Source organism: Opisthocomus hoazin, chromosome 7, assembly GCF_030867145.1.
Source record: "Opisthocomus hoazin isolate bOpiHoa1 chromosome 7, bOpiHoa1.hap1, whole genome shotgun sequence".
Taxonomy (NCBI): domain Eukaryota; kingdom Metazoa; phylum Chordata; class Aves; order Opisthocomiformes; family Opisthocomidae; genus Opisthocomus; species Opisthocomus hoazin.
Window position 1 is genome coordinate 20,829,088 of NC_134420.1, and position 14,374 is coordinate 20,843,461.

Consider the following 14,374-nt stretch of genomic DNA (forward strand, 5'->3'; position numbering starts at 1 on the left):
TACACACCTGTCTGGCATCTTGGTCCAGTTGCATTAAATCGACTGCAGTTGCACAGCTCTCTGTAGACACACTCACCTCCATTAAAACATGTAAATGAATCTGAGTGGAAAAAACAAGGCATGTTAAAAATAAATTATGATAATTTTCATTCTTAAGATGCAGTACTGTCACCAAATGTAGCTCCAGGAATGACAGGAGATGCTGGCTTAGCATTTAAACATTCAGGAAAATCCCACAGGCCTCTACAAACAGGAAACATACTGCTAAAGCTCCACCTCAAAAAATATAACCAGATGAAGTAAAACTATTGCACATTTAGAGAAGCCAAATAAAAATGGCTGTGATATCCGTTAGTCTGACATGTTTTTAGTCCCCTAGGCAATGAATAGAAGCAAACAAGTAAGACACAACAACAAAGCATGGTGTCTATATCCTCATGTAAAAGACTGCCACAAATAACACTGTATGGGTAAGCTCTACTTGTATGAGACCATACTACCCAAGAAATGCAGATGTTTAGATCCCAGCTGTAACTCTTTCAGCTGCCTGCCCTCCTTCCATCTTAAAAATTTTAAGTATACCAACCACGAACACTTTCCATAAAGACGCAGACCACTGCTCTTGTCTGTCTCTAATAAAATTAGAAACTTTTAAGAAAGGAAAAATTTAATGTTTAAGTGTAGCAAGCCCACTGTAGAGAAAGTAAACTCCCTAACTTGCAGTGACAGGTTTGGGGGAGGGAGAGATGTTGAGTTGAGTTTTAATTTTTCCTGGAAAGATCCCCATCAAAATCTGACAAAACAAGTTTTCACAGTCCAAGGGAAAGACATGCGCAAGCAGAAACAAAGCTTTTTCTACTAAATTTAGACTTCTCTACTAAATTCAGACTCTTTCTAGCAATTGTGACATAGTCACTTATTTTGCCAGTATTTGATCTTTCAAAGTTTATGTCTCTTTAGCAAAGCATTTGAATTTTAATAATTGAGTATTATGCAATCACAGTAATTTTTGTGTTTGGAAAACACAAACTAAGATTCTATTTGTTGCAGACAAGTTGCTCAGAAGAAAATATTTCAGACAAAATGAACACTCAGCCTTCTTGTTTTCTTTATAAACATTCTTGAAAAATAATCTTATATATGAATCTTTTAAGTGCCGTCCTAAAAACCAGAATTCACAGAAATAATGTCTTTTCTCCCACTTCAGTAAAACCCTTTCTTACGAAATATCTAATCATCAGTAGTATACACAGAAGTCCTATGTTATGATTTGGCTGCGGCCGGCAACAAATGCGCCACGCGGCCGCCCCTCCCCCCGCCAGGGTGCGGAGGAGAATGGAAAGAAACAGGCAGAAACTGGTGGGTTGGGATAAGGGCAGTTTAACAGAACAGCAAACAGAGGGAACAGGAACAACAATGATACAGATAAGGAGAAAGGACAACACAAACCGCACAACCCACAGAGCCGGTCTCTCCCGGACCGCTGCCGCTGCGCGCTCCCCAGCCACGAGTGAGTTCCCGCCGCCCCGCTCCCCCTCACCGAACCCAGCGTGACGGCACATGGTATGGAATACCGGGCTCTGTTTGGCCAGGAGGGGTCAGCCCACCCGGCTGTGCCCCTTCCTGGATTCCAGTGAAAATTAACCCTGTCCTGGCCAAACCCAGGACATTATCCACCCCTTATTCCATACCATCTACGTCATGCCCAGGTCCCCCATTGTCCAGTTGATCACCACCACTTCTCCTGTCTCCAGATATCGTTCCCTTAGTCTATGGATCATCACTCTACAGTGTCCGTTGAGTTCATTTAATCCATGACTTTGGGCTCCATCTGTCGTAATGGTCTTCCGTGGCAGGAGAGGTGATGTGTGGTGATGGGCGGTCACTTGCTGCATCCGGAGCTCATCGCTGATGTATCTGGTGCGGCCCATACCCACAGTCTGCAGGAGATGTTGACCTTGATGAAGCTGTCGGGTGCCAGTTGTTGAAAACCAGGTCCAGTCTCATCATCGCTGTGCCCTGCTAGGTTTCATCAAAAAGTCCATCCTTCTTTAATCTGGAAGATTCTTACTATGATACTACCGATATAACATATAACAATTATAACAGTGATAAGACAGTGACAGGGTTATTTAACAATTAACTTTATACAATTTATTTATGGACTATTCTCACCCAAAATCAAATCCCCATGAGGTACACGTCGGACTTCACCATCCTTCCGCATTACCCACCAGGTACACCCAGGTCCTTGCGCAAAAGCAATCCCATGGACGGGCTTGCCTTTGCCCGAGGCAGGACTAACCCAAACCGTCTTCCCTAACATGTTCCACATGTGCACTACAGGGACTTTATCCCCTTCTACGGGGCGCTGAGGTTTTGACTGGGCAGGACCAGGCCGGTTGATGGATGATCCTCTGGTGTTAACCAACCAGGTGGCCTTTGCTAAATGGGTATCCCAATTTTTGAAAGTCCCACCCCACATTGCTCTCACAGTGGTTTTTAGCAGCCCATTGTACCATTCGATCTTTCCAGAGGCTGGTGCATGGTAGGGGATGTGATACACCCACTTGATACCTTGTTCTTTGGCCCAGGTGTCTATGAGGCTGTTACGAAAGTGAGTCCCATTGTCCGACTCAATTCTTTTGGGAGTGCCATGTCGCCACAGGACTTGTTTTTCAATGCCCAGGATGGTATTTCGGGTGGTGGCATGGGGCACAGGGTATGTTTCCAGCCATCCGGTGGTGGCCTCCACCATTGCGAGCACATAGCGCTTGCCTTGGCGGGTTTGTGGCAGTGTGATGTAGTCAATCTGCCAAGCCTCCCCATATTTATATTTTAGCCATCGTCCTCCAGACCACTGAGGCTTTACGCACTTGGCTTGCTTGATTGCAGCGCATGTTTCACATTCATGGATAACTTGTGTAATGGTGTCCATGGTCAAGTCCACCCCTCGGTCACGAGCCCATCTGTATGTCGTGTCTCTTCCTTGACGGCCCGAGATGTTATGGGCCCACCGAGCTATAAAGAGTTCACCCTTATGTTGCCAGTCCAGATCCACCTGAGCCACTTCAATCTTGGCAGCCTGATCCACCTGGTGGTTGTTTTGATGTTCCTCAGTGGCCCGACTCTTAGGGACGTGGGCATCCACGTGACGGACTTTTACAACCACCTCCTCCAGCCAGGCAGCAATATCTTGCCACAATGGGGCAGCCCAGATAGGTTTGCCTCTGCGCTGCCAGTTGTTCTTCTTCCATTGCTGCAGCCACCCCCACAAGGCATTGGCCACCATCCAGGAGTCGGTGTAAAGACAGAGCACTGGCCACTTCTCTCGACTGGCAATGTCTAAAGCCAGCTGGATGGCTTTCACCTCAGCAAACTGGCTGGACTCACCTTCTCCCTCGGCAGTTTCCGCGACTTGTCGTGTAGGGCTCCATACAGCAGCCTTCCACCTCCGCTGCTTCCCCACAATGCGACAGGACCCATCCGTGAACAGGGCATACTGTTTCTTATCTTCTGGCAGCTGGTTATACAGTGGGGCCTCTTCAGCACGTGTCACCTCCTCCTCTGGCGATGCTCCAAAATCTTTGCCTTCTAGCCAGTCCATGATTACCTCCAGAATTCCTGGGCGACTGAGGTTCCCCATTCGGGCCCGGTGTGTGATCAGCGCGACACACTTACTCCATGTAGCATCGGTGGCATGATGCGTGGAGGAGATCCTCTCTTTGAACATCCAGCCCAGGACCGGCAATCGTGGAGCTAGGAGGAGCTGTGCTTCAGTGCCGACCACTTCTGAAGCAGCTCGAACACCTTCATATGCTGCCAGAATCTCTTTTTCAGTGGGAGTATAGCGGGCCTCGGATCCTTTGTATCTCCGGCTCCAAAACCCCAGGGGTCGACCTCGAGTCTCCCCTGCTGCTTTCTGCCAGAGACTCCAGGTTGGGCCATTCTCCCCGGCTGCGGTGTAGAGCACGTTTTTAACATCTTGCCCTGACCGGACTGCACCAAGGGCTACGGCATGAACTATCTCCCGTTTAATTTGTTCAAATGCCTGTCGTTGCTCAGGGCCCCATTCAAAATCATTCTTCTTCCAGGTCATGTGGTACAGAGGACTTACAATCTGGCTGTAATTTGGGACGTGCATCATCCAAAAACCCACAACACCTAAGAAGGCCTGTGCTTCCTTTTTGCTGGTTGGTGGAGACATAGCTGCTATTTTGTTGATGACATCCATTGGGATTTGACGGCGCCTATCCTGCCATTTTATTCCTAAAAACTGGATCTCTTGTGCAGGTCCCTTGACTTTACTTCGCTTAATGGCAAAACCTGCTTTCAGAAGGATCTGAACTATTTTCTACCCTTTCTCAAAAAATTCCTCTGCTGTGTCACCCCATACAATGATGTCATCGACGTACTGCAGATGTTCTGGAGCTTCACCCTTTTCCAGTGCAGTCTGGATTAGTCCATGGCAAATGGTGGGACTGTGTTTCCACCCCTGGGGCAGTCGATTCCAGGTGTACTGGATGCCCCTCCAGGTGAAAGCAAACTGTGGCCTGCACTCTGCTGCCAAAGGGATGGAGAAGAATGCATTAGTGATGTCAGTTGTCGCATACCACTTGGCTGCCTTTGACTCCAGCTGATATTGAAGTTCTAACATGTCTGGCACGGCAGCACTCAGCGGTGGTGTGACTTCGTTCAGGCCACGGTAGTCTATTGTCAGTCTCCACTCTCCAGTAGATTTTATCACTGGCCATATGGGACTATTAAAGGGTGAGCGAGTTTTGCTGATCATTCCTTGACTCTCCAGCTGGCGGATCAGCTGATGAATGGGGATGAGGGCGTCTCGGTTAGTACGATATTGTCACCGGTGCACCGTTGTGGTCGCGATTGGCACCTGTTGTTCTTTAACCCTCAGCAATCCCACAACGGAAGGATCCTCTGAGAGACCAGGCAAAATGGACAGCTGTTTAATTTCTTCTGTCTCCAAAGCAGCTATGCCAATAGCCCACCGATATCCCCTTGGGTCCTTGAAATACCCTCTCCTAAGATAGTCTATCCCAAGGATGCACGGAGCCTCAGGGCCAGTTACAATGGGGTGCTTCTGCCACTCCTGCCCAGTGAGGCTCACTTCAGCCTCCAATACACTCAGCTCTTGGGACCCCCCTGTCACTCCCGAAATGCAAATGGACTCTGACCCTTTGAACTCTGATGGCATTAAAGTACACTGTGCACCAGTGCCCACTAGAGCTTTATACTCTTGTGGATCTGACGTGCCAGGCCATCGAATCCACACCATCCAATAAACACGGTTGTCCCTTTCCTCCACCTGGCTGGAGGCAGGGCCCCTCTAATCCTGGTCAGAGAATTTGCTGCTCACTTGCTGTAAGAATGACTTGGAGGTCCCTTCCAGAGGATCGGAATCAAGATCAAACTGTCTACCTGGTCTGGAGAGCTGGCTGCTGGAAACTGGAGCGGCATTTTTCCTAACAGAATCCCCTTTTGTGATTGTTTTACCTCGCAACTCACGCACTCGTGCCTCTAGACTTGAGGTGGGTTTTCCATCCCACTTCCTCATGTCCTCTCCGTGGTCACGCAGGTAAAACCACAGGGTGCCCCGTGGTGTGTAGCCTCTGTATTCTCTCTCCTGAGCAGAGAAACGCCTGCCCCTAATAGCTAAGATGCTGGCCCGTACAGGTGGGGAGTAGGACATATTCTTTTCGAGTCGCTTGACCAGTTTCTCCACGGCTGAGACAAGGGAGGAAGAGAGACTTTCCTCACATTGCCGGAGTCTGACAGCCACCTCATCCACTGTTGGTGCCTCTTTACCTTTCCAGTCTACTATTGCCAGTGAGTAGGCATATGAGGATGGTGTGCTCCGCACAAACTTCCTCCACATGGATTGTGAGCACTGGACTTCATCTGGGTCTGTGGCTACCTGCTCATCGTCTGTGTCATAGTAAACCAGCTCCCGCACAGCTAATTCCCTCAAGTACTGAATACCCCTCTCCATATTGGTCCACTTGCCAGGATAGCATACAAAATCATCACTGAAGGGGTACCTCTCCCTCACGCCTGACAGAAGTCTCCTCCAGAGGCTGAGGACTTGGTCCTTTTTCTCAATGGCCTTGTCAATGCCCCCTTCCTGGCCAGGTATCCCAGCTGCTTGGCTTCCTTGCCCTCTAATTCCAAGCTGCTGGCCCCGTTATCCCAGCACCGCAGCAGCCAGGTGACAACGTGCTCGCCTGGGTGGCGGCTGAAATCTTTCCGCATGTCTCTCAGCTCGCTCAGGGACAGGGACCAGGTGATGATCTCTATCTCCCGCGATGACCCTGGCTCATTGTCATCCCTCCCGGAGCGATCTGCTCTCTTTGCGTCTTTCTTTAGTTTTACAGGGGCGACTGCTACCAGCACAGGTTGGTCATTGGGCTCAGCCGCAATGCCTGCGGCTGGAATTGGGGCTGGAGCCGCCGCTGTGCCTGCCGGACAAACCGGGGCCGCCCCTGCGGCTGTGGCAGCGGCAGCCGTGGTGCCGGTCAGGGGGGCCGTGACCGCCTACTGGGCTGGAGGGGCTGCAGGGCCAGCTCGGGGGGCAGCGCCAGTCACAGTGCCTGCCGCTTCGTTGCCCCTGCTTTCCCCTTTAGGGCACTGAATCAGGTTGAACAGGGCTCGGTAGGCCTGGGCCAGACCCCAGCACGTGGCGGTGATTTGTGTCTCTCTGGAGTTCCCAGGGTGGCAGCACACTTTTTGCAGATATTTTACTAGTTTGTCCAGATCCTGTACTTGTTCAGGGGTGAGTTTAAAAAACATCGGGGGTGCCCACTGCCCTAGGTACTTGCCCATGCTGTCCCACACACCCAGCCACTCACAGCTATCCAGCCCCAGGGCAGGTCTCTGCATGATGTTCTTAACGACTTGTTTAACCCTAAACAAAACCTGAAACCCATTCAGGAGGCAGAACAATAGGAGAGTGCTGGCCTGAGCATCCCACGGGTACTCGAAATTCTCAAAAGCCATTAGGACCAGCCTGAAGGAGAGGGGGGGGGGGCGAAAGAGTGGGGGAAGGTATCCCCTTCGGTTTTCCCCACAGACTGGGTTTGATTATTCACAAATTCTAAGACGTAGGATCCGAGGTATGGAAATGACCGCAGTGCCGCAAGCAAATACAAGCCTAATCTCATGCACAGTGATGTTATCATGTCATAAATCGACATCGTACAGTACAGTAAAATCATAATCCTGATCCTTTTCCCCGTGATGATGAACAGCACCACAGGGAACACGTACAGCAAGTACGGATTCAAAAACCACAGCCATCTGATCAAAGTCAGCAACATTTTTACTGGCAACTGTTTAACTAACTTAGTAAATGCGTATGATAAATTACAACAAAATCTAAGAAAGCCGTTTTAACACATGCTGCTCAGCCCTGCCGTTATCCCCACCCCATGCTTGGGCGCCAAATTTAATGTTATGGTTTGGCTGCGGCCGGCAACAAAAGCGCCACGCGGCCGCCCCTCCCCCCGCCGGGGTGCAGAGGAGAATGGAAAGAAACAGGCAGAAACTGGTGGGTTGGGATAAGGGCAGTTTAACAGAACAGCAAACAGAGGGAACAGGAACAACAACGATACAGATAAGGAGAAATAGCAAGACAAACCACACAACCCACAGAGCCGCTCTCCTGGACTGGACCGGCGCTGCGCGCTCCTGAGCCGCGAGTGAGTTCCCGCCACCCAGCTCTCCCCCACTGGTACATGGTATGGAATACTCTGCTCTGTTTGGCCGGGTGGGGTCAGCCCGCCCAGCTGTGCCCCTTCCTGGATTCCAGTGAAAATTAACCCTGTCCTGGCTGAACCCAGGGCATCCTAACATACCTAGATTGCCTTCAGGCTTTTGAGAAAGCTTTGCTAAAGAGGGTTTGAAGCTTTGCTGATGAAGACAAAATAAAGTAAGCTCCACCTCTAATACTCCAAATAAACTCTACAATTGCTTTAGTCTTGACAGAATTAGACTTCAGAGGAAAGCTTTTAAGGATATGGACTACTGTTCTACGATTTCATGGGTCACACCATCTTTCGGTTTGTTCTCACTATTGGCATTCACATAATCACAGAATGTCAGGGGTTGGAAGGGACCTCTGTGGGTCATCTAGTCCAACCCCCCTGCCAAAGCAAGGTCTCCTACAGCAGGCTGCACAGGACCTTGTCCAGGCGGGTCTTGAATATCTCCAGAGAGGGAGACTCCACAACCTCCCTGGGCAGCCTGTTCCAGTGCTCTGTCACCCTCAGAGGGAAGAAGTTCTTCCTTGTTTGTGCCCGTTGCCCCTTGTCCTGTCACTAAACATACATGAAAAGCACCAACATTAAAACAAGATTCTGAACTACTTCACAAAATGGTTAAAGTTTGCTGGGTTTTCCTGTTTTGTTTTTTAAATTGATTGCAAGGAAACAAATGCTTTCTAACAAGTCAAGAGTTGATCATTGACATCCTACTGCCGTTGAATGGATGCTGAATTCTTGATTCCAGCAATGGCAACAGAAAATAAGTCTATTTCAAAGGGTGTTTTTTCCCTACCTAATTTTTCCTCTCCTCTTACAGAAGCTCATTTTATTGATGTTTTACCAATACCAATTTCCTACCAACATCTTTTACAGCACATATTTAGTTTGTTTTGCCAGCAGAAAACATCAACAGAAGCACCATTGCAGAAGCCAGTGAGCCATACCCTCTTACTAAAAGCTTTAAACACACTACAATCATCCAAAAACAAGCTGCACAAGGAGGGATGTCCTGTGAGTGTATCCCAGCAAAAAACAACTAAACCTCTGTAAACAATCAGAAATAGCATTTTTAACAAGGTGTGACATTCTCCAGCTTCCTTTTAAGCCCCTATTTTAGCTTGAGGAAGACTTCCCAATACCTCTTAAAAACCTCACCTGGTTTGCAAGTGTATCTACCACACACAAATTGCTTTCAGAAGTACACACTAAGTAACTGCATCCACATTTAATTCACATGCAAACTCTTGTCAGAATTCATGGATTGAATGCTGTTAAGACTTTGCCTGTTCTGAGGCTACCTCAAACATTGTCACCAGCTGCTTTACCAAAGTGTGGTCAACTCTGTTTTGTTAGATCCTAGAAACTTAGAAAAAAGAGGCTCTGTGTTCACAGCTGGCTATAATGCTAGAATGAGGAAGACTTCAATAAACTTGGTTTAAAATATGGTATACCATAATTTAAAAAAGAGCTTAGATGTTCATCTACTTCAGGCCATGTGATTTTACAAAATATTATATTCAGTTACAAGTTTACAGAACCCTTGCTTACTAAGTTGTGCCAAAATTTGTCAGTAGAGTTTATGGGTGTTTATATGGCCATTTGCATACACAAAGATTTTATAAATACTAATTATTTATATGCATACTTTTAAAATATCCGAACAATTAATTTTGATTTTTTTGTTTTCAACAAACACCAGCAGCCCCTTCCCCCCACCCCCAAAAAAAAGTGGTCGTGCTGAAAAGAGCAAGGCAGGTAGACAAAGCAAAGGAGAATGCTCCTTTGCCTAGCTAGCCCAAACATCTAGCTCCTTTCCCTGCCTGGCCAGCATGAGTTCAGTTTAAAAACTAACAAGCACCATGTAGAAAGGTCCCTGCTTATTGTGACTGAGCCATCTCATTTACATATTCACAGTGACCAACCTTGTCACTAATGCAAAAGCCTCATTCCTCTTGTTAAGAGACAGATACTGATCTCTTTCATCTCGAGTGTTGCAAGACCTGTGTAACCAGAGCTCAGGTCTGTTCTTTGCTTCTCTAAGATTATGCCCTATTGCCTGTCCAGTTACAATAATCTGCAATTAGACTGCAAGTCATGTTCCTCTTCACTGTAGAGGAAGTCAGCCCCCTTTTGAGGTTTCCAGATGAATGATTCCCCTTTAAGCATGGCTCAGGTAACCTGCTTCAAGCCACATTTATTCAGACTGTGCACACAGTCAGCTGATCTGGGGACCCTTGCTGTCACTAGGAAAGACCTCCCTTGCACCCTTTCAGAGAGAAAGGGACTGAGTCAAACCTGAATTGGAAGTCAAATGACTTAGCGATGAACATTTTCCTTTTTAGTAAGTTCTCTTCTGTCTGTGCATATATGATTCTAAGAAGACATGATAAACACAGCTCTTGTATTTGCTTATATCCCTTTTTACACCACTGTAGTATCTTTCCTTAGACTACGTAGAAGAGGTCTGTGTGCAAAGATTAGCTATCCTTAACCAGGTAATGAGAGGAATAAAGTGTTGATTCAGATCACTTTTGCCTACCTTACTACTGCAAACAATGCGGCTTCCTTTAAACATCCAGTTCTGCTCAATTAACACAGAAATACTTCCTCCGGTATTCTGAATAAACATCCTATAACAAAGGGTTCACTCTGATTTTTGTTGTTAAAGGAATATAAACTCCCTAAATAAGTTACCCCATATGCTCATATCACAAGTTTAGGCCTCTCCTAGGGACATAAGAAACACTGTAACACCTGCAGAAAGGGGATAAACATCAAGACTAAGAAAAGGTTAAAATTACTCAAGCTTATGGAACAATATTGTCTTCTTCATTTACCTGAAAGTGACCTCTATTAAAAAGTCCTTAGCTCCTCTTTTTCCTTTGACATTATGCCAGTGGAGTGCACTGGGTTGGAATTTGAAATTGAAAACTGGTGAGACTTCTCTAGCAGCAAGTGGTAGGCCTCAGTAACGTGATTCAACTCGCATAAGTAATAATATGACTTCTAACCAGTGATACCATTACAACCTGCAAGTCACTCTGGTGATACGACCATTGTTGCCACGAAGCAACTTGCCTCGAATTTCTTCTGTATTGAACAGGGTACAGACTTGGGATCATCTTATAACACAGGTCTGTTTGCATTTCATTGCAAGGGTTTCTGGAGATAAGTGTCCAAGCTTCAGAGGTGATTACTGCTTTTGCTCTCTTAAGAGATAGCAACATATAGACATGACAAAAGGAAGTTCCAAAAATCATTTTTAAATACAGTACAGTCTTGCCCAACTCTGGTTGTGCTTTCAAATGTTCTTCACCTGAGCTCCAAGCACAAGTTCTGCCAATTTCACGGTAATTGTTCAAAGGCATCTTCATCAAAATAAGCATTTATTTTGAAATATTATTATGGACGCAATATATTTTGTGGGTTTGTGTCTATGATATTGTGCCCACTTAAGTTTATTATTCTTTCTTACATTACTACTTGTCTAATGAGCACTTAAGATCTCTTGAACTTAATTCAATTGCACTTAGCCTTGTTGAACTTCATGAGGGTCACACAGGCCCACCTCTCAAGCCTATCAAGGTCCCTCTGGACAGCATCCCTTCCCTCCAACGCATTGACCGCACCACTCAGCTTAGTGTTATCATCAAACTTGCTGAGGGCACACTCAATCCCACTATCCATGTCACGAACAAAGACACTAAACAGCACCAGTCCCAATAATGACCCCTGAGAAACACCACGTCCCCGGTCTCCACTTGGACATCAAGCCATTGACCACAACTCTGAATGCAACCATCCAGCCAATTCCTTATCCATTGAGCGGTACACCCGTCAAATCCATGCCTCTCCAATTTAGAGACAAGAATGTCATGCGGGATAGTCTCAAATGCTTTACTCAAGGCCAGGTAGATGACATCAGTTCACAGAATCATAGGTTGGAAAAGACCTCTAAGATCATCAAGTCCAACCATCCACCCAACACCACCATGCCTACTAAACCATAGTGCAAAGTGCCATATCTACACATTTTTTAAACATCTCCAGGGATGGTGACTCAACCACCTCCCTGGGCAGCCTATTCCAATGCCTGACCACTCTTTCAGTAAAGAAATTTTTTCTAATATCCAATATAAACCTCCCCTGATGCAACTTCAGGCCATTTCATCTCATCCTATCAGTAGTTACTTGGGAGAAGACACCAACACCTGCCTCTCTACACCCTCCTTTCAGGTAGTTGTAGAAAACAATAAGGTCTCCCCTCAGCCTCCTCTTCTCCAGATTAAACAGCCCCAGTTCCCTCAGCTGCTCCTCGTAAGACTTGTTCTCTAGCCCCTTCACCAGCCTTGCTGCCCTTCTCTGGACACACTCCAGCAACTCAAAGTCTTTCTTGTAGTCAGGGGCCCAAAACTGAACACAGTACTCAGGGTGCAGCCTCACCAGTGCCGAGTACAGGAGCACAATCCTCCTGCTGGCCATACTATTCCTGAGACAGGCCAGGATGCTGTTGGCCTACTTGGCCACCTGGGCACACTGCTGGCTCATGTTCAGCTGGCTGTTGACCAACACCCCAAGATCCTTTTCCTCCATGCAGCTTTCCAGCCACTCCTCCCCAAGCCTGTAGCGTTGCATGGGGTTGTTGTGACCCAGGTGCAGGACCTGGCCTTTGGCTTTGTTAAACCTCATACAACTGGCCTCAGCCCATCAATTCAGCCTGTCCAGATCCCTCTGCAGAGCCTTCCCACCCTCAAGCAGATCGACACTCCCAACCAACTTAGTGTTGTCTGCAAACTTACTGAGGGAACATTCAATCCCCTCACCGAGATGATTGATAAAGATGTCAGACAAAACCAGACCCAAAACTGAGCCCTGGGGAACACCACTCATGACTGGCCACCAGCTGGATTTAACTCCATTCACCACCACTCTCTGCACTCGGCCATTCAGCTAGTTCTTTATCCAGCAGAGAGTATACCTGTCCAAACCATGGGCAGCTAGTTTCTCCAGTAGAATGCTGTAGGCAACAGAGTCAAAGGCCTTAGTAAAGTCCAGGTACACAACATCCACAGCCTTTCCCTCATCCACTAGGATGGGTCACATGGTCATAGAAGGAGATCAGGTTGGTCAAGCAGGACTTGCCTTTCATGAACCCATGCTGGCTGGGCCTGATCCCCTGGTTGTCCTTCACATGCCCAGTGAGTGCACTCAGGATCAATCACTCCATAACCTTGCCTGGCACCGAGGTCAGGCTGACCTGCCTGTAGTTCCCAGAATCTTCCATCCGGCCCTTCTTGTAGATGAGCGTTAACATTAGCTATCCTCCAATCATTTGGGATGTCCCCTGTTATTCAGGACTGCTGACAGATGATGGAGAGTGGCTTGGCCAGCTCCTCCGCCAGTTCCCTCGGCACTCTTGGGTGGATCTCATCTGGCCCCATAGACTTGTAAGCATCCAGGTGGCATAGCAGGTTAACTGCTTCCTCCTGGATTATGGGAGGTTTGTTCCAGTCGCCTTATCTTCCAGCACTGGGGGCTGACTACCCTGGGAATAACCAGCCTGACTATTAAAGACTGAGGCAAAGCAGGTGTTGAGTACCTCAGCCTTTTCCTCATCCTTCTTGGCAATATTCCCCCTCACATCCAACAGGGAAAAGTTGCTCTTCCCTTATCCACCAATGCGGTAAGCCCATCACAGAAGACCACCAAATTTGTCAGGCAGGATTTGCCTTTAGTGAAGCCATGTTGGCTGTCACCAATCACCTCATCCAAGTCAACACATTCAAGAACATGCTTGACTTCTCAAATTACCATGCACATCAGCTTCAAAATACTTGATTTTTGTTTTAACCATCCCATCAATCCAGTTGCTCCAACTGAATTTTTACCTCACTGTAATACACCATTATCACTAATACACTATCAATTCTTGAAGATTGGTGACTGTTGTAGACTTTTATAGGTATTTTTCTGTAAAACATTAAGCATTTCCTAGTGTTGGAATTCTGTATTTCTTTACTTTAAGATGTTGTATGAAATGTTTGTTTAACGCAAATCACTGAAATCACATTTGCTTTCAGGATATTCATTATTAGATTCACTTGAACAGAAAAGTTGAAGTATGAAAGCTCAATTTTGAGATCTGAAAGTTAAGTTTTACTTCAGCTAGGTAGGTACAAGGTCGAGCCTGTTCCCTCAGTTCTTGTGATTGTACCTGTTTACCAACATTGGCCGAAACAGTTTCAGATATCCAGAGTTATTTGCAGAAACAGACAAAGACTTTATAGTTTTCAGGCTTCTTTAAAAGATGACACATTTCAAAAGGTTAATGCAAAGGTATAAGAGAGTTCTGCCTGAAGTTTATCAGACTACTAAAAGGACTAATTATTTAAGAAAATAGACCAGCAAATTTTATTCTGAAGCAGAAAAGTGAAAAAACAAAGCAGTTTGGGATAAGAATTTGCAAGAAACATCAACTAGGACCTACAGTCATGCATAAAATCATAGAAGGCATGCTTAAAATTGAATATTTAAACTTTTGCTGTCAACATTTTTGAAATTTCCTATTTTGTAACTGCACAATTTCCATTGCACTC

General features: G+C 46.6%; 1 protein-coding gene across 1 annotated transcript in view; it reads right to left on the reverse strand.

Moving 5' to 3' along the window:
• Positions 1-14,374, reverse strand: part of OTOG (otogelin) — a 125,767-nt gene that overhangs the window by 99,690 nt on the left and 11,703 nt on the right. Inside the window, exon 5 of the mRNA XM_075425267.1 lies at positions 8-100. Coding sequence (XP_075281382.1) covers positions 8-100 — 93 coding nt within the window. The remainder of the gene's footprint in view (positions 1-7; positions 101-14,374) is intronic.